Source organism: Suncus etruscus, chromosome 5, assembly GCF_024139225.1.
Source record: "Suncus etruscus isolate mSunEtr1 chromosome 5, mSunEtr1.pri.cur, whole genome shotgun sequence".
In the NCBI taxonomy this organism is placed as follows: Eukaryota; Metazoa; Chordata; class Mammalia; order Eulipotyphla; family Soricidae; genus Suncus; species Suncus etruscus.
This window is the reverse complement of record NC_064852.1, coordinates 129,952,727-129,972,088: the sequence shown is the minus strand read 5'-3', so window position 1 is coordinate 129,972,088 and position 19,362 is coordinate 129,952,727. Positions and strand designations below refer to the sequence as shown.

The following is a 19,362-nucleotide window of genomic DNA, read 5'->3' as shown; positions in this document are numbered from 1 at the left end:
GGGCCGAAGTGATAGCACAGTGGTAGGGTGCTTGCCTTGCATGTGGCTGTTCAAGATGGACAAGAAATTGCCAGGAGCGATTTCTGAGTGCAGAGGCAGGAGTAAACCCTGAGCGCCACCAGGTATGTCCCAAAACAACAACAACAAACAAACAAACAAACAAAAAGCAAGACTTGTCACTGAGAAATGTCTCTAAAAGACCTACTAACTAAAATGTCTCTAAATATCATATTAACTAAAATATCAAATATTTAAATAATAGTCCCTAAAGTAATAATAATGACCAAAGCTCTGAAAATTTGGCATTACATTATAAATTCTCCCTGAAAGATAAGGCTTAATAGTGATCTACGAAGTACTGTTAATTTTGAAATATCCCAATACTAGGAATGTAAAAATGTTTCCTAGAATTTGAAAAAAAAATGTCGGGACCAGAGAGATAGCATGGAGGTAAGGCATTTGCTTTGCATGCAGGGGGACAGTGGTTTGAACCTAGCATCCCATATGATCCCCTGAGCCTTCCAGGAGTGATTTCTAAGCATAGAGCCAGAAGTAACTCCTGAGTGCTGCCTGGTGTGACCCAAAAACCCAAAAAAAAAATTGTTTTAGAAACAGTTATCACTTATAATAAATCTATCCTTATAATGTTAGGTGGTTAGTTGTCCATTAAAACAGAGGACACTCAAACACACACACACACACACACACACACACACACACACACACACACATCCTAAATAGCCTACTATGATGTTAGCCAACTTGTTTACCTCTGCTACTTTAAACGACGGGTCTTGGGGATACCTCTAATACTATCCTTGAGGGACCCAGTCAAATCTTGTCAGACATTAATCTTCATCCCCTCCTATTTCTCTGGTCTTATTAGAAATCCAGCTTTTCCTTCATTTTCTTAGCTTTTAGCCCAAACTAAATGTGACCTGAATAAATCCTTCATTTAAAATCCTTTGCTATCAAGGCCAGAGATAGAACTACAAGCATTTCACTTGCTTTGCACATAGACAACCTGGGTTCAATCCAGAGTACCCCATTCTGGTTTCTCAAGCAACATCAAGAGTGATCTCTGAGCACTGTCAGGAGTAAACCCTGACCATCACCAATACAAAGTTTTTCAAGCACCAATTGATGTTCTGGTCTATAGGCACTGAAACATTGAAAACCACTAGTCTACCATTGCCAGTTCACAGATTATATGGTTCGCAGGACAGAAGAATGCTGAAACATACTGGTCTAAATCTCGAGAACTGTAAGTAATTCAACAATTTTCTTTAAGCACTGACATTTACAATTCACTATAAAATATCTATTGATCATCATAGTTCTTGATATTTGGAGCCAGGAAAAGATAGGAGTGAGGCCCACAGCACTGTGAAATAAATTTAGCTATAAATATGTAGTTTGAATAGGTTTCATATAACTTGCTTTTACAGGGGCTTGAGAGACTACTAGGTTTATTTTGAATTGTTATCGATTAAAAAAAAGAATTTTTTCATGTTTCCTAATGTCTGTTCTCTCCAATAGATTTCATAATTTAATTAGAATATTTAATTTTTGAGATGCCACTTTGACAATCTGAGAAAAAATATCAACAACAAAATTTTTTTGAGATTTCCCAAGCAAATTCTATCTTCAAAGTTTAAAACATACAAAATCTGTTTTCAGTCTTTGCAATCATCCTCGACTCTCTCTTAAATCCAGTCAGCATACTTCTGAAAATGGACAGACAGCAAGTATTTGACTTTTCATGAAAGAAAACAATGATTCAACAACGAGACTGGGGTACAAAAACTGCCATAGACAATATCGTAACAAGTAAATAGGTCTTTATTTCAATAAAACCTTATTTACAGGAGAGAAGATAGGCCAAATTTGGTTTACAAGCCTTAATTGAATACTCTCCTATATTGATGACTTCCCATCTTTTGGGAGAATGGGGGAGTGGGGGTGGGGAGAGAGGGAACACTTAGAATCCTAGAGTAGAAGCAAACAGCTCAAGGATAAGGCAAGGCTGTAGAATCTGTAAGAATTTATCCTCCAAGACCCAGGGCGGGGTAATGCATATTAAAAGAAGCAAGCTGCAATTAATTAAACGCCACCTTTGCAGCCCAGCATTGAAATGCATGCGCCAGACTCTAACGTCATCTCCGGGCGTCCTAATCTGGGATCCTTAAACTGAGAAAGCTGGTTCGTCTTCGGTCATCTTTGATTCTGGCGGAAAAACCCTAGAGTCAGACTGGCGTCACCGGAAGTTCTTAAACAGTATCCTAGGTATGTTATCGGTTTCTAAGGTCAGTGCAGTACTTGTATGTCTCTTGCCTGCTTTGAGCATTCTCTTTTTATAAATTATTTTGAGATCACACCCGGCGATGATCAAGGGGTCACTCCTGGCTCAGCTCTCAGGAATTACTCCTGAAGGTGTACGGAGGCCAACATGGGATGTCCGGGAATCGAACCTGTGCCTTTGTCATGATATCATCTCTTTAAACCCTTGTTTTTACCCTTTTCATCCATCGTCAACTCCCGTTGCCCAAAAGAAACATGGCGGCCGCAGCTTCACCCTTCGCGTCACGGTGACGGAAGCGAGGGAGGGGCGGGGTTCGCAGTTGACGCTTCTGCGTCTGCGCGAAGATGGTGGCGGAGGAGAGTCTTCGCGTGGTTCGCTGCGGCGGCAGCCAGCTGAACTTTCGGAGAGCGGTGTTCTCCGCGGATTCCAAGTAAGGGGGTGGGGGGTGGGGGTCGTCGCCTTCTATCCGGAGCAGAGGGGTAGGGAGGGACGAGGAGAGAATTGTCAGGCGCACCCCGATTCTCCAGCCGCCCGGCGTGCTCTATGCAGGGGCGCGCACGCGCACATTGGTGCTGCTGAGCCTGTAAAGATGCTGCTTTCTGCACCCCTCTCTCTCCCTTGCACTCGTCTGTTCCCCTGAAGGGCCATCCTGGCAACCCTTTGGGGAGCTTTGCATGATGGAAATTGGTGTTCAAATAGTGTGGGCGGTAGAAATAAACCTTTTCCTCAGATTTCTGTTGTGTGTGATCGTTGCAAAGGGCCTTATGCTTCTGTTTCATTCAGATGCCTCATTTTTTTTGCATAGGGAGTCCTACTTAGTATCTCATCTTAGAGATTTGTTGTAAGAATTAAATGCCTGATTACTTATCAAGAAGATAAAACTTAACACTCGGCACACATCCAATGGAAGTGACACGTTGTAAAGAGGTTTTCGAATTGCTCAGGTTCTGATTGATCGAGGGACACTTAGCTCTCCTGAACATTAGACCGAGGGACACTTAGCTCTCCTTGAACATTAGAGGGGGTGGACTAAGTATCTTGCTTAGAGATAATGCATGAACGAAAATTGTTGCTGTTACGTGCATGCATACCTGAAGTCGCTTTTATAGTTGTATTAAAAGCAAATAAAAAATAGAATTCCTGATCTTTCGGTAGAGAAGATTATTTTGCTATTCATGTAATGAATCCCTTAAAGAAATTGAAACTTCGCACAAATAAAAATTATTTAAAAAATCAAAAGAAATTGAAACTTCGATTAAGAGGTCACCAGACCTTTGTTGGTTTGGTCTGAGGTTTTGGATCTGATTCTCATCAACCACGTCTTATATATTACAAGCAGAGAAGACAAAAACTACGGTTAGTTTAAGTCCCCTTAGGAAATTATTGTCCCTATTTTACAGTAGATACAATACAGTGAGGTTTATAGCAGTCACATAAAGTCTCAATATTCAGTAGAAGACTGTGAAGCTGGCATTCCAAACCCTTTTGGTTTTGTATTTTGGTTTGGAACCACAGCTGTTGGTGCTCAGCGGCTATTCCCTGCTTAATGCTCAGCTGAAGCCAGGGACCTTCTCTCTTCCCACATGCTCAATTCATGTGCTCTGTGCTTTGAGATCTCCCTCCTGTGTTTGATTTAAAGGATGTGTTTTTCCTTCCCGAATTCTTTCTTTTTAAGTGCCAGGAGAAGATGGATTTTGTTCCCTAGAAGTTCACAGTTGGGAAAGGGGCAGGAAGTCTTGAATTATGTGCTATGCTGAGTGCAGTGATTGAGCTAACTAAACTCACCACCATGTTGGAAACCCACCTTTAGACTGGCCTGACTTGTATTGAGAGGTTAAGGGAATCCTCCTCTTGGTTGTAAAGAAGTAGGTGTTCTGACTAGATAACAGAATAGAATGCAAGAACCTGAGCAGAGAATCCATTCCTCTGAAGGCTTTCAGGCTTTCATTTGAAAAGTTAAAGCCATTCTGCACAGCTGAAGATCTGATAGAGGAATGGGAAGCTTAGCAAATAGGGAAGGGTTTTTTTCCTTGCCACTTTCCACACCGCAGTGCTAAACTCTGCTGCCTTACACATCTAGAAGATCATGTCTTAGTGGGGAACTTTGTGTCATAAACCCCTCAACTAGAGAGAAACATCCAGGAGTGTGAAGTTGTTCCAATCAGACCGGACCCAGATTACAGTGCAGATGTGAGAAATCAGGTGTCTCAGTGTGTAAAATACGGTGGTAATAGCTGTCACTTTCATTGATTTATTTTATCCATATTTTATTATTTATTTTATCCATTGATTTATTTTATAAAACCTTATGGGATTAAGTTGTGTAAACAGGAATGGAAGTTAGAAATAAATAAAATCTTGGCCCGTGGAAGCATATGATGAGATAAGAGAAATGGATGTGGGTGATACGTTGATTTCAGTACTTTGAGAATACCAGGATGGAGTTGAGCACAATAGCACAGGGGTTTGCTGAGAGCATGGGGTTAGGGGTCTGGCCTAAATTCTGTGGCTGTATCATGTGTGCGATATGGAAAAACCCTTTTAGACAAATTGGATGCTATAAGTAATAGACACAGAGCAAATATATTTTTGATAAATACTAGAAGCTCTGATAATGTTAATATCTTTGTCCTATGGTTACATCTACTATGAAAATTGTTCAATATATATTTCACCTTTGCTTTTTTTAACGAGTAATCTCTGTTGAGAAAACTACAAATCTGGAAAGACAAAAGGAAAACTTAACACTTCAGCTAGGAAAAAACTGTCATCTTGCTGCCTCAGTGAGACCATGTGTCTAAAAAGCCATGGCTTCCTTGAGTTTGTGCTGTCTCTGATGAGGGGGGCTGGAGGAGGGTGGGGCATGTGGGAAGGTCAGATCAGACAGTTGCCATGGATTGGTTGAATTGAATGTTTTTGCACCATAATTCCATGGATCCTTGTTCATAGTACTAGTCAGAAATAGAACTATGACTATATGTTTTTTAATTAATGATTAATTTTTAAATTAATTTAATAACTGATTACTCTTGAGTGCCCCCATAAACTTGAGCAACACACACAGGTTTGAACATACAGTTCCTCAACTTGTTTTGAAAGTCCTATCTATTGTTTTCAAAGATTCAAAGGAATTGTACCACCTAATAGGGTATTTAAGACTTTGTTTTCTCTTCTTTCCAGGTACATTTTCTGTGTGTCCGGAGATTTTATTAAGGTTTATAGTACAGCTACAGAAGAGTGTTTGCACGTACTGCAGGGCCACAGAGATCTCGTCACTGGAATACATCTCAACCCCCATAATCATCTACAGGTAGCAAACATGAATATTGAGAATTTGGGTATTGGCCTTCCTTACTCTTGCCAGATAATTTTGAGTTGGATTTGGTTGGGAAGCTTCATGAGTTATCAGGGTAATAGCTCTGTGGATTTTCTAATTCAAGTTTCACCCATTAAATAAGGGCACAGCCCAGAACAGCAATACCCATTAGTTCCATCGGATGCTATTGGGTATTTATTGGAATCAGAGGCTGTTGATTTTGAGAATGAGGAACAGTTAGGTGTGTGTAAGTCTTAGATTTCATTTTATGCATTATAAATGTCCAAACGGAATATAAAGTATTTGGTGTTTTTTAGACTTCATCTCTGATTTTTTTTTAATGCCTATGGACATTTTTTAAAATGTTGGCAGTTACATTTATTTTGTAGGTCTCCTCTGTTATCAGTGGTTGGTCTCTTTTCAGGTTAATGCAGATATTATTGCTTTGTTTTTGTTTTCTTTAGGGCCCACATCCAGTAGCTCTAGTTCTTCAGGCTCCACACACTCGGAACTTGTCTGGGGAAAACCACTTGGGGTTGCAGGTTAAATTCAGGTCATCGTGGGCACAGCAAGCACCTTTGTACTATCTCACTAGTCTTTGTACTATCTCACTAGTTGTACTTAATCATTTTTTGGGGGGGAGGGGGACAAACTGTTTACTGTAAGTATTTGGTTACTGTATCTCCATATCCTCCTAAAATATATTTTTTGTCTTTTGTACAAAGCCATCTTTTTATAATATATGCAAAAATTAATTCACAGAGACTTGGGTGTGAAACCTAAAATTAACATATGAAGTAAACATAAGCAGAAGTGCTCCTTGATACCATATTTTGGTGTATTTGGGGTGTTCAACCTCGAAAGCAGGGAGAAACTAAGGCAAAAAATAAGCAAATGGGATATCAAACTGAAACTTCTCTTTATGGTGGTCCCAAATCTTGAAGTGCTCAAGCCTTATTCCAGGCTTTGTGCTCAGAGATAAATTCTGGCAGTGAATTCTGGAAGTGCTCAGGGGCCATCCAAGGTGCTAGGTATCAAACCCTTGTTGGTCAAGTACAAGGCAAACCTAACCTACACATTGAACTATTGATCCAGCACCTTCAAATTGAAACATTTAAAAAATCAAAAGTATTTCTGAAAGAAAGATAATGGAATAAACTAACTCATAAAATTCAGCACTACAAATACCCAGTTGAAAAATGGGCAGATCTCTTCCATAGGTCTTTCTCCTAAGGAGACTTGGAGATGACCAGGAAGTGGCGCATCTTCTCATATTAGGGAGATGCAGTTCACAGTAGCCAGGAGCTTGCACTGCCATAACTATAAAGTGTAGTCACTGTGATTTATGTTTTCCTCTTAAATGTAATTTTATTAGGTTAGACTCTTCAGGTTGTTTTTTAATTCTTTGATTTTATGTCCCCATTGGAAGCAAAAACTGACATTGTTCTTTTTTCCAAAATACTTACATTCTTGATGATAAGCAAAATATTTCCATAATAGTAACAATAACAATTTGAAAAACAACCCACATGTCTGCATAAGTGGGCTTATGACCCAAGCCTGAGTCATAAATTAAAAGAAATATTTTAAGGCCCTGCAGTGTGCTGAGGAATATGTTCTGCAGTCTAATTTTGCAGACTTTTGAGGACCCCTGCCCCCAATAAACTTTTAATGGACTAGTGACCAGAAAATGTTTCCTGTAATCAACAACTAGTCACTTGCTATCTTTTAATGGACATGTAGAGACCATGGGGGAAATGATTTTTTTAAAAATATAAACTACTTTAATTGTATGGTTTATTTTATAAATACAAAGTTTAAAATATATGTATTTTAATATCTGTTAGTTCATTATTAAAGATCTGGTATATCAAGGAATTTAAAATACATCTATTGGGCAAAATAATCACGATTCAGCTTTTTTCATTTTAGCTTATTATCTAAACCAATACTAAAAGCTTTTCTTTGGAACTTGAAATTATTCGCTTTAGGTACTATGCTTGTTTTTTGTTTTTAAATCTGAACAGACATTTTAATGATAGCAATATTAAAACAAAGCTGACTTAAAATTATATTCCTTAAAAACATACAATTGGCTAATTTACTTCTGAAAATTTAATAAAATAATGCAAAATATGGCAGAAGTAAATCACAATTATGCTAATACAATATTACAGGAACACTTCCTTTTTTTCTCCTAATATCAAGATGTTTGTAACAATTTTTTTATGGGTCATGTGTTTTTTATTTAGTTTTTGGTAACAGTTTTATTGAGATACAATTCATACCTGTGTATTAGGATGTTTGTTTTCACTTTATTTTTTTAAATTCTCCAAATGTAGTTTTTACTTTTAGTCACATCTTTCCATTTACTAACATTTTAAATCTATCCTTTGATTTAAACTCTCTGCATAGAATTTTTTTCCTCTTTAAATAATATTTTGACCAAAGTGGATTACAAATCTTTAACAGTAATATTTTAGGTACATAGTGATATTGAATCAGAGGCATTCCCATCACCAATGTTGTCCTCCCTCATGCTTCCCATATCTCCCTCCTTTGCCCCCCTGGCTGCTAGTATAAGTGGTCCCCTCTCTGTCTAGCTTGTTGTAGACTGGATATCGATTCTATTGTCGTTGGCTTTGGATTTGGTGTTTAAGTCTGATCATTTTTTATTTCTACTCAACTGTTTGGTCTTGATATCTTCCATTAGGGGGAAAGGATTTTAATCTCTAGGTAAAGACAGAAAACAGTGCTGTTGATAGAAAGGATTGGGTTCTTGGGCACTTTTATGATTCAGTACTATTCCCCCTCTTGAAGATAGGTAGTTGGCCCTTTCTCCTCATTTTAATTAAAACTAGAAATTAATCTGCTTTCTCCAGGGAGTTGTGGTGAAATTGTTTAATTTTTAAAATATAAACTCAAAAATGGAAAGAAAATTGAACTTCAAAAAAAAATAAATAAATAAACTAATGGATTAGTGAGCAGAAAATGTTTCCTATAATCAACAACTAGTCACTTGCTAAATCAGTTTCGTGCTGTTTCTTTCCTTTTAGTTGTATTCTTGTTCCTTCGATGGCACAATTAAACTGTGGGACTATGAAGATGGCATTTTGATAAAGGTAAGTGGAATGAATGATGGCATCGTGATGTTCTTCGTTGTGAAACCTAATTTCAAGTTGAGTTTCAGAAACCATCATGAAAGTTAACAGCATCAAAGAAGGGCAAATAGTCTAAATGAAAATATTGAGCTTCGGGTCAAAGATGTGCAGTTAAACTGGAAAAACAAGTTTACATATGATTTTTTTAACATAAAATAAGTTTCCACTACCAGTAAGGGAAAACCAGTGTCATCTGGGAAAGCTGTCATTGTAGGAATGTAGGATTCACAGCAGAAGACATGAAGCACCTATGCAAGTGGTGCGAAACAGTCAGTAGGAGACTGAAAGTAAATAGCTTTCTCTCCAGCAGCCCGGTCTTTATCAGTCTTCTGTCTTTATGACACTGTTCAGGGCAGAAAAAAAATTGAATATAGCCTTGATGTGAGTGAAAAATCTTTATAGTAGAATCCCACAAACCATTAAGGATAGGCATATCTGTATGTATAATTTGGGAGCATGGGGGTCTCCTTTCATTGTTGTTCTAATTACATACTAGTTTGAAGTATATGACACTCAGTAGTGTAGAATGATCTTCACATGTCTAGTTGCTGCACATGGTAACATTCCTCTGGAAAAAACCCTCAAAATCTGTTTCCAGCACCTTGCATTCTTATCAACTGTAGTCAAAATGCAACATAGTACATCACCAAGACTTAAGTTTGTTGGTTTGTTTTGGTCGGGGGTTTTATGGTTGTTTGTTTTTTGTAACTAGAGTTTGAACCTTTGACCCCTTCACCCACATTGAAGTGTCTTCTATAGACCTGATGCTAGGAATAGAGTTGGGAAAAAACTTGAAAGAAATCCCTGCCTTCACTCTGGGTCCACTTGTGGAGGGAGGTTTATACTGGTGGTGGGAAGGGCCCTGACTCATTGTATATCTGAAATTCAACTATAGAGGACTCTATAGATCACAATTGCTTCAATAAAATAAAATTAAAAAGCAAAAAATCCCCGCCTTTAAGGGCATTTAAACTGGTATTTCATTCTTTTGTGAGGGGATTGGAGGCAGAGACAGACAAGAAGTAAGACACTGCTTTTTGTCTTTCAGACTTTCATAGTTGGACAGAGCTTTCACACTCTCTTTGCTCTTGCCCAAGTGGAGGATTCTGTTTTTGTTACAGTAAATAATGAAAACCCAGGTATGTATATAATGTGATGTGTAGTGCATTGAGTGACTTTTCACATTGTACAGTTGGTTTCTCAAAATTTTTTAGTGTTAGACTGGAATATCATCGAGCTTTGGAGCTAGCACCAAAATTGCATTAAACTTATTAATTGCCTTCGTATTGGATAAGCTTCTTATCAGTTCTGAAATAAGCAGTGAGGCATCTATTTATGATTCTTATAAGTGGCTATAAAAAAGATTGCAGAACTCAAATTTATAGCTGTTTTTGCAGAAGTAGAGTCTCCTATTCTTTCCTGCTGATCTTAGATTTTAAAAATCATCACCACTGCCTTATTTGTCGTTATTAATCATCCGTTTTTACATCTTCAGTCTGAGAAGAATACAAAAAAATAGGTTATGTTGAGAATACACTTTGTTAATATTTCCTTGTTGGACCATGATTCCACTAGAATTGTTCTGTTTCAGTGCATTTTTTGGAATTATTGGAATATCTATACTGGTTGCAAATAACTCCTTAAGCAGAGATTCTCATATGTCAAAACATTAACATTAAGAATATGTACAAAAACTTTTAGATTTAAAAATGCCACTTTATTCTTCGTTTTCCTTCATGAGATAAATTGTTCATATTCTGAGTTCATAGTGCAAGGCCTCTTTAAGATATTTTCTGGCGGGGCCAGAGAGATAGCACAGTGGTAAGGCATTTGCCTTAGATGTAGAAGGACGGTGGTTCGAATTCCGGCATCCCACATGGTGCCCCAAGCCTGCCAGGAGCGATTTCTGAGCATAGAGCTAGGAGTAACACCTGAGTACTGCTGGGTGTGACCCAAAAACCAAAAAAAAAAGGTATTTTCTGGCAACTAGTTTTAACCATTAGTGACTCCTTTGCACTGTGACTTACTTCTGAATATATCTGCAAATTGCTAGACACCATTAATTTTTAAACTAAATACAGTAGAGCTGTGAAAACATAGTCTGTCAATCTTAATAAATGAGCTATTTTATCTATAAAACATCTGAACCAGAGAGATAGTACAGTGAGTAAAGTACTTGCCTTGCACATGGAAGCCCCTGCCAGAAGTCATCCCATTACAGAGTGAGGACTAAGCTGTGAGCACTAGAGTGAGTGGCCCAAAAGAAGAAACCCCTCCACCCACAGATATAAACTGAAAAATAATTAAAAATATGGTTTGTAAACCATCTCTAAAACACCTTCTAAAAAATGTTCTGGAAATGGTGATTTTTTTATAAAAATATTTAAGTGAAAGGTAACTATTTAAAAGATGACTTTTTTTTTTTTTTTTTTTTTTGGTTTTGGTTTTGGACCACACCTGGTAACGATCAGGGGTTACTCCTGGCTATGTGCTCAGAAATTGCTTCTGGTTCAGGGGACCATATGGGACACTGGGGGATCAAAGCATAGTCGGTCCTGGGTCAGCCGAATGCAAAGCAAATGCCCTACTGCTGTGCTACCTCTCCGGCCCCATAAAGATGACACTTTTTAACATATTTAGATTCTCTGGTTGGGCTGGAGCAATAGCACAGCAGGTAGGGAGTTTGCCTTGCATGCTGCCAACCTAGGTTCAATTCCCGGCATCCCATATGATCCCCCAAGCCTGTCAGAAGTAGTATCTGAGCATTGAACCAGGAGTAACCCCTGAGCACTGCCAAATGGGTCCCTATCCCCTAACCCCCAAAGAAAGGTTCTCTGTAATGTGTTAAAGGTTACTTAATGATTTCCCAATTGAAGGTCCTGAAAGAAAACAGGAGTTAAGGGACATGCATTGCATGCAGTAGACCCTAATTGATCCCTTGCATCAGATGGCTCAGTCATCACTGGGTGCATTCCTTCACCTCCCCCACACTGCAGGGTTGACCCAGGTAATTCAGGGTAATTCCTGGTACTGAAGGGCCTGACTAGCAGTTCATCCTTGTGTTGAAACACAAGGCTACTTCCCGAATATCACTGGGAGGGGTCCACCAGCCCTCTGAGCAATGCTTGTGAAGCTCTGCTGCTACCCCAGTTTCCCCAATTAAGTCAAATGTATAAATTGACAAAGAAAGCTATTGAAGTTTTGGCCATTAGCTTTTTGGGGTTCACTATACAAACTGCAGTTGCTGTGTAGTTTACTCTGAGTTCCTCTTCATGTTGGGATGGGTAATCCTCTCCAGTATTTGCCCTGTCCTTTCACTCACCACATGTACAGCTGTTTACCTAATACATAGAAATGTGGATTAGTGACATATTTTATATCCTTTAAATCTTTTGTTTGTCCAAAACAAAACCACATTAATTGATAGTAAAACTTTTCAAGTCATATTGAAATGAATATATGTATACTGTTACTTTTTATAAGGAAGATTAATATTAAGATAGCCTCTTTTGGCTAGATCTTTTTCAGCTGGTTTCAGTGAAATTGCCAAAATCAGCCAGTCAGGAGATTGAAGCTAAGGAGGTCTCTATTGTTCTGGATTACATTAACCAGTCGCCGAAGTGCATTGCCTTTGGAAATGAGGTAAAATTAATTTTGCTGTCCTATTTTTTTAAGCCCCTAAAACCTCTTTTCTGCTGTCTTTTCTCAACACTTTATATCACAGCAATGACTTAAGTTTACTTTTGATGAAAGTGTTTTTCATACTTACCTGGCAGGGGCGATACCATGATCACGAAGGTGCTTTCCCCAGTGCGAGGCTCACCCATTGCATTCTGGGTGTGCTGACCCTTATGATTTTCCCAAATGTGGGAAACTCGACTGCATAATTTGTGGTAGTGGGGGGACTGCGTGCGCGCTCTTCCCTGAAGAAAAAAAAAGTGTTTTTTATGCTTAATAATGTATTTATGACTATACATATTTTAGGGCTATCATTACTGTATACATTTTACTTTATTGTTTCTATATTCTATCTTGTCAAAACAATAATTTTTTGGCATTTGTGCTATTTATTTTAATATGTACCTTGGGAAAGAAATCTCGTTCTTTATTTTAGATTTTGTTTATAGAATGATCCTTCTAATCAGAATTGCAAAGTATAGAGAATTATCCAACATAGAAAATATAAAAATATAATGAAGAAACCAAGTCCACTAGTGATAATTGAAGAATCATTATTAGATTTTTTCAGTACATATGTAAAGTAACTTTTTTCAAACTGAATAAGTATCTATAAAGACTCCTTATTCTCTTTTATGTTCCTTTTATGTTATGAGTATGTATCTAAATTTTCAACAGAAATAATAATTGTTGTCCATACCATCACTTAGTCATTTCTATTTGCTATCGGAGCCCATGGCTCCAAAATGAGGTTCTGGTGACACAGTCTGTAAGCAAACGTTGACACAGGATGTTGGATGATGTTTTTGGGGGGCTTCGGTCAGCAGTGTTAGTATTCAAGGGTTACTCTTGATTCTGAGCTTTGGAAGCACTTTAGAGGCGGGGTGGTATTGAACCCTCCTTGGCCACTTTTAAAACAAGAGACCTATCTGCTGTACTATCCTCTAGTCCCAAAAGCCTTTAGTTTTATAGCATTGTTTTGACTTTGTCCTAAAATGAGTTCATTTCTTAGACTAGAGAAAACTATAATATCTTAGCATCATAATTCTTTACTATAAAAATCAGGTAAGTACAAATTAAAAACACAACAAAAATAGTTTTATGTCCACTGTAACAGCTAAAAACAAGCTAACCAAGCATTGGCAAGACGTGGAGCATAATTACACATCTTTTATATGACATAGCTGTTTAGTCCTGACTAGAAAAGTGAGTATATGCTACAGGACTTGATTAGATAATGAAACTAACCTAAACATTCATCAATACGAGAAGAAACAAATTGTGATAATTGATCCCTTTGAATGCTACGTCATAATACAAATAATTAAAACAATACCTAGGAGCATTGATGAAATTTTAAAAGAAGATTTTTGAGCTAGAGTCCAAACTTCAAAAATGCATGTTGAATTATTTAGCTTTGTAACATGTTAAGGCATGAAGAGATGTCAGCTATGTTATGCAAATCAGTGGTTACTAGTGAAGTAGGATTAATAGGGAATCAATTCAAAATCTTTATTGTAGGAGTGGCTCTATGCACATATACATGTCAAACATTGTAATTTATTGGGTATGAATTATGTCTTGATGAAAAAGTTTACTTATTCATTTTTTTGTTTGTGTTTGGTTTTTCGGGCCACACCCGTTTGATGCTTAGGGGTTACTCCTGGCTAAATGCTCAGAAATTGCCCCTGGCTTGCGGGGACCATATGGGACGCCAGGGGATCAAACTGTAGTCCTTCCTTGGCTAGCGCTTGCAAGGCAGACACCTTACCTCTAGCACCACCTCACCGGCCCCAAAAGTTTACTTACTCAAAAAGTAGAGTTACAGTTTAGGATTTAAAACCTAAATTTATCTTTACATTTTCTGGGCTTGTTTTGTTTTTGTTTTTGAACCAAGGATTATTTTTTTTATAGCTAAAATAGCATTTGCTATGAGTGCCCTTCTAACCTGCCTCCTCTGCATTATTATTATGCTAACTTTTTGTGCTATACCCCACAGTTCTTAGGGACTATTCCTGGCTGCCAGGAGTGACACTTGGCTAAACCCAGGAGACCATGTATGGTCAAATATACCATGTATATTTGAATTGTGGTTCAGCAGGATGCAAAGCAAGTATTTGTTAGCCCCTGTTTTGTCTCAGGTCCATTATATTGACTTTATTTATTTTTTTGTTGTTTTGGGGCCACACCTGTCAACTCAGAGGTTACTCTTGGCTCTGCACTCAGGAATTACTTCCTGGTGAGGCTCAAGGGATTCATTTGGGATGCAGAGGATTGGACCTGGTTAAGTGCCAGGCAAACTCCCTGCCCTCTGTACTATTGCTTCAATTCCGTTTTGTTAATTTTTGTGATTAAGAATTTTCTTCTTAAAAGAGTATTGACTGGGGCCGGAGTGATAGCACAATGGTAGGGCATTTGACTTGCATGTGGACAACCTAGGACAAACCCGGGTTCAATTCCCGCCATTCCAGGTGGTCCTCCCAAGCCGCCAGGAGCGATTTCTGAACACAGAGCCAGGAGTAACCCCTGAGCACCATCAGGTGTGGCCCAAAAACTTAAATAAATGATTTTTAAAAATGAGTATTGACTGTTCTTATAAATTTTTTCTTCTCTTTGGACTACCAGGGAGAATATGTTGCTGCAGTACGGGACTTCTACTTATCTGTTTATTTTTTCAAAAGGAAAAAAACAACAAGGTAAGGGCTTGTTTCTGTCAGCTTTATCTAATAGTCTCAGTCATTTGTTATAATTTAATTTTATTTTTGCACAAGTGATCCATAGATGTTTCTTGTTTCATGTTACTAAGGATTGTAAAACTATTTTAATGACAGCTGGTAAAGATGAGGGAATAAATGTCACCAAAACTAAAGAACTTTTCCATTCCCAATCCTTGAAAGCCGAAACTATGGTATGCATCCTTAGTTTCAAATGAGATGTGCTTTTACAAACTTCCCAAGTAATCCTTGTTGCCATTTTGTACCCACAAAAATAAAAACAGGCTTTGAGATACTTTGGTTTAGATAAATCGTATTTAGCACTTCTGATTTCATTATATTATTACATTTTTTAAATGGGGTAATATATACCTATCGAGTTATAAAGATGAAGGTAAGAGACTAATGCTAAGTCTTCTCTTTACCCTAAAAAGAAGAGCATTTATACTTTGCAGAATAATAAGAAGGTTGACGTTTTTTGACATGTTCCAGCCATTATCTCATAATTTTATAGATTTGTTCAAAAGTTGTGCTAAAACAGCTTCATAAGAGAGTTGAATGAACGTAGTGTCGGAAAATAAATTCACTGAAAGAGCTATCTTTGGGTTATTTTAATTATGAGCATTTTTTTAAAACATGCAATTATATTTAGCGAGTTCTGAGAGTGTTTTATTTATGATAGGAAACTTCCCTGTTTGTTTTGTTGGTTCATTTTGGTACCATATACAGCTATGATCAGGGCTTACTTCTGTCTCTGTATTCAAGAATTACTTCTGGGGCCAGGTGGTGGCGCTAGAGGTAAGGTGCCTGCCTTACCTGCGCTAGCCTTGGATGGACCGCAGTTCGATCCCCCGGTGTCCCATATGGTCCCCCAAGCCAGGAGTGACTTCTGAGCGCATAGCCAGGAGTAACCCCTGAGCATCACCGGGTGTGGCCCAAAAACAAAACAAAACAAAAAAAAAAGAATTACTTCTGCTGGTGCTTGGGAAACCATATGGGATACCTGGGTTGGGAATACATTTGTACCTGCTGCCTGGCAGATGTTCTTCCCACAAGGCATACACCCTATCCACTGTACTATTCTGTCATCTGTACCTCCAGACTTGAATAACCAAATGAGAATGTGTTTTTCTTTTTTTCCTTTTAGGTTTACTTTATCTTCATCAAAAAATAAGAAGCATTCTAAAAATAATTTTACATGTGTGGTCTGTCACCCAAAGGAAGACTGCATAGCAACTGGTCACAAGGATGGCAAAATTCGCCTTTGGTGAGTGAATTCATGAAGAGTATTGTGATCAGTCCCATACTGTTTTATAAGAGCCATTCAGAACATGGCTAGCACTAAGTCTGGGAAAAGAATGGTACTGAAAAGCCATTATTCTCAACAAAGTGAGCTTTACTGTCATCTTTTCTTTGAGTGCTTTATATTACATTGACTTGAAGTAGTACTCTAGGATTTCTAAGATTGGTTGGACTTGAAAAATTCTTCTTGCCTATTAAGAATTGGACTGATGGGCCAGTGATAGCAGTAGTGCGTTTGCTTTGCACAAGGCCAACTCAGGTTCAGTCCCCAACATTCCATATGGTCCTCTGAGCACAACCACGTTTGAACCCTGAGCACTACTGGATGTGGCAAAAACAAACAAACAAACAAACAGGAATTGGACTGAAGAGAATGTTTTAGTCAGCCTTTCAGTCTAAGGCAACAGTGACAAGAGTGAATATCTAACTTTGAGGACACCATGATGGCATATTGTTTGTTTTGTTAGTTTTTGTGTTTATGATTTTATTTTGGTTTAGTTTGGTTTATAGGGCATACACAGCAATGCCCTTGCATTACTACTGGCATTACATTCAGGAATTAACTCCCTGAGAGGCTCTGGGGAGTATAAGGTGCTGGGGATTAAAGCAGGGTTTACCACATTCAAGATAAGTGTCTTACGTCTTTTTTTTTTTTTATTAATGTTCAGTTGACTTGGAATATGATTCTCCACTTTTTCAAATTTCTGTATTTGTCCTTATAGATTAAATGAGTTCTTATGGACGACACCTTCTTGATTGATAAATTCAGTCCTTTTTTTTTTTTTATTTTTAGACCATACCCAGCGATGCTCAGGGCTTACTCCTGACTCTGCACTCAGGGATCATTCCTGGTGATGCTCTGGGGACCATATGGGATGCCAGGGATTGGGTTGGCCATGTGCAGGGCAAACGCCCTACCCGATATGGAGTGCTGGATTGAACCAGGGATTCTTGGTCCAGTGCACACAAAGCAAACAACCCTCTGTACTCTAGCTCCAGTCCCAAGTCTATGGCCATTTACTACCTTCAGGGGCTTGGCTACTACCATTTTAATCTGTAGTTCTTAGTACTGCCACAGCTAATTTATTTTAAGCTATCTTTATATATTTTATATATATATATATATATATTTTTTTTTTTTTTTTTTTTTTTTTTTTGGTTTGTTGGTTTTAGACCATGCTCAGGGCTTACTTACTCCTAACTTTGCACTTGAATTGTTTCTGGTGGTGATCAAGGAACCTGCATGATATCAGGGATTGAGCTGGGGGTCATACATCTCAGGCAGGTGCCTCCATACCTGCACAATAACTATCTTTCCTGTGCTATTCCACTTTAGAGGTGCTCCAACAGTCCTTATAAGGGAAATCTCATTATAGTAAGCTTCAGCTTTAGCTTTTCTCTCAAGTTTAAAGATAGTTTGGTGCTATGAGGTATTCTCTTTAATAAAGCTATTAATCATTGAGTAGTTTAAATATGTTATTCCACTTCTATCTTGTGGGGTTTGCTGAGAAATCTCATGGACTGCTTTTATGTTACCTGTTTCCCTTTCCCCTGGGCCTATTTTTTTTTATTGTGTTGGACTCTTGGTAACCACACTAATCTGTGTCTATGTTTCTTTGTACTAAGATAACCAAAAGTCCTCGCAACTTGTCTACTCAGTGTCTTCTCTCGGTTTAAAAAATCCTCCACTATTATTTCTTTGAATCAATTCTCTGCTTTCTTCTTCTCAATAGGAGGAATTTTGATGATGATAAGAACTACACTTATACAACCTTACATTGGCACCACGATATAGTTATGGATTTGGCTTTTTCAGTAACAGGTAAGTGTAAGTCTGGTATTTTATGGTGCTGAGAATTGAATCTGAGGCTTCATACACACACTGCAACTGGACTCCATCCTCAGCTCAGCAAGTGTAACCATTGGCATTTGAAGCTCGTGACTCAAATGTATTTTGCTCTCTCTGAAATTGGAAAGATTTGAATTGCATGGGCCAAATGGATTGTGCCCACTTGTTATATATAAGTGTAGTATATACTTATACTTGACGGAAGTGTAACAGAGCTTACACTTGTTATTCTTGTTATGCTATGAATATGGTACAAATGGCTGATGTTTCACGAATGTGTCTTATGAAATCAACTGTCCCTTTTCTTCCTGTGGGTGGCTGAGAAGGCAGCAGCCTGCTGAGCGGTGGCCGCGAGTCAGTCCTGGTAGAGTGGCGTGACATGACAGAGAAGAACAAAGAGTTCCTGCCCCGTCTAGGGGCTACTATTGAGCACATCTCGGTCTCCCCGGCAGGAGATATGTTCTGTACTTCTCACTCTGATAATAGTAAGTCTAAACTTCTTATTCTGAGGAAACATCATCTGTTTGCTGTCATGAATGAGCTAGTGCCCAGAGCAAGGGGAACTTGGATACGGAAAACTTGAGAGTGGCATAAGTGAGGAGCATTTTCTGTCCTTTCTCCACCTCCATTCTGCTCTCTGATACCCTTAGATTTCAGCATTTTCAGAATTGCTTTTATGAAAATAGAGAACTAAATGTATTTGGTTATTGGTCTGCTACACTGTTTCCAATACCTTTTCTCCAATACCTTTTCGTGCGAGATAATGTAGAAAAAGAAAAGGAAGGATTTGGAAGTAGAACCTTATGCTCTCACAGGCATAATTGTTTTGCTTTAAGAAAGTCGGAGCCTCTTCTGCTCTCTCTCTCTCTCTCTTTTTTTTTTTTTTTTTTTTTTGGTTTTTGTTTTTTTTGGGCCACATCCTGTGATGCTCAGGGGTTACTCCTGGCTAGGTACTCAGAAATTGCTCCTGACTTGGGGGACCATATGAGATGCCAGGGATTGAACCACAGTCCATCCTACGTTAGCGCGTGCAAGGCAAA

General features: G+C 38.3%; 1 protein-coding gene and 1 non-coding gene across 2 annotated transcripts in view; both read left to right on the top strand.

The window, feature by feature from the left end:
• Nucleotides 1-2,646: 2,646 nt before the first annotated feature.
• The window catches only part of WDR75 (WD repeat domain 75), a 32,476-nt gene continuing 15,760 nt past the window's right edge, over nt 2,647-19,362 (top strand). Inside the window, exons 1-9 of the mRNA XM_049773188.1 lie at nt 2,647-2,732; nt 5,483-5,612; nt 8,675-8,740; nt 9,828-9,918; nt 12,297-12,421; nt 15,083-15,153; nt 16,319-16,438; nt 18,207-18,295; nt 18,649-18,807. Coding sequence (XP_049629145.1) covers nt 2,647-2,732; nt 5,483-5,612; nt 8,675-8,740; nt 9,828-9,918; nt 12,297-12,421; nt 15,083-15,153; nt 16,319-16,438; nt 18,207-18,295; nt 18,649-18,807 — 937 coding nt within the window. The remainder of the gene's footprint in view (nt 2,733-5,482; nt 5,613-8,674; nt 8,741-9,827; nt 9,919-12,296; nt 12,422-15,082; nt 15,154-16,318; nt 16,439-18,206; nt 18,296-18,648; nt 18,808-19,362) is intronic.
• Nucleotides 12,541-12,705, top strand: LOC126009959 (U1 spliceosomal RNA). The gene has a single exon (XR_007496109.1). It is a non-coding gene; the product is annotated as a U1 spliceosomal RNA (small nuclear RNA).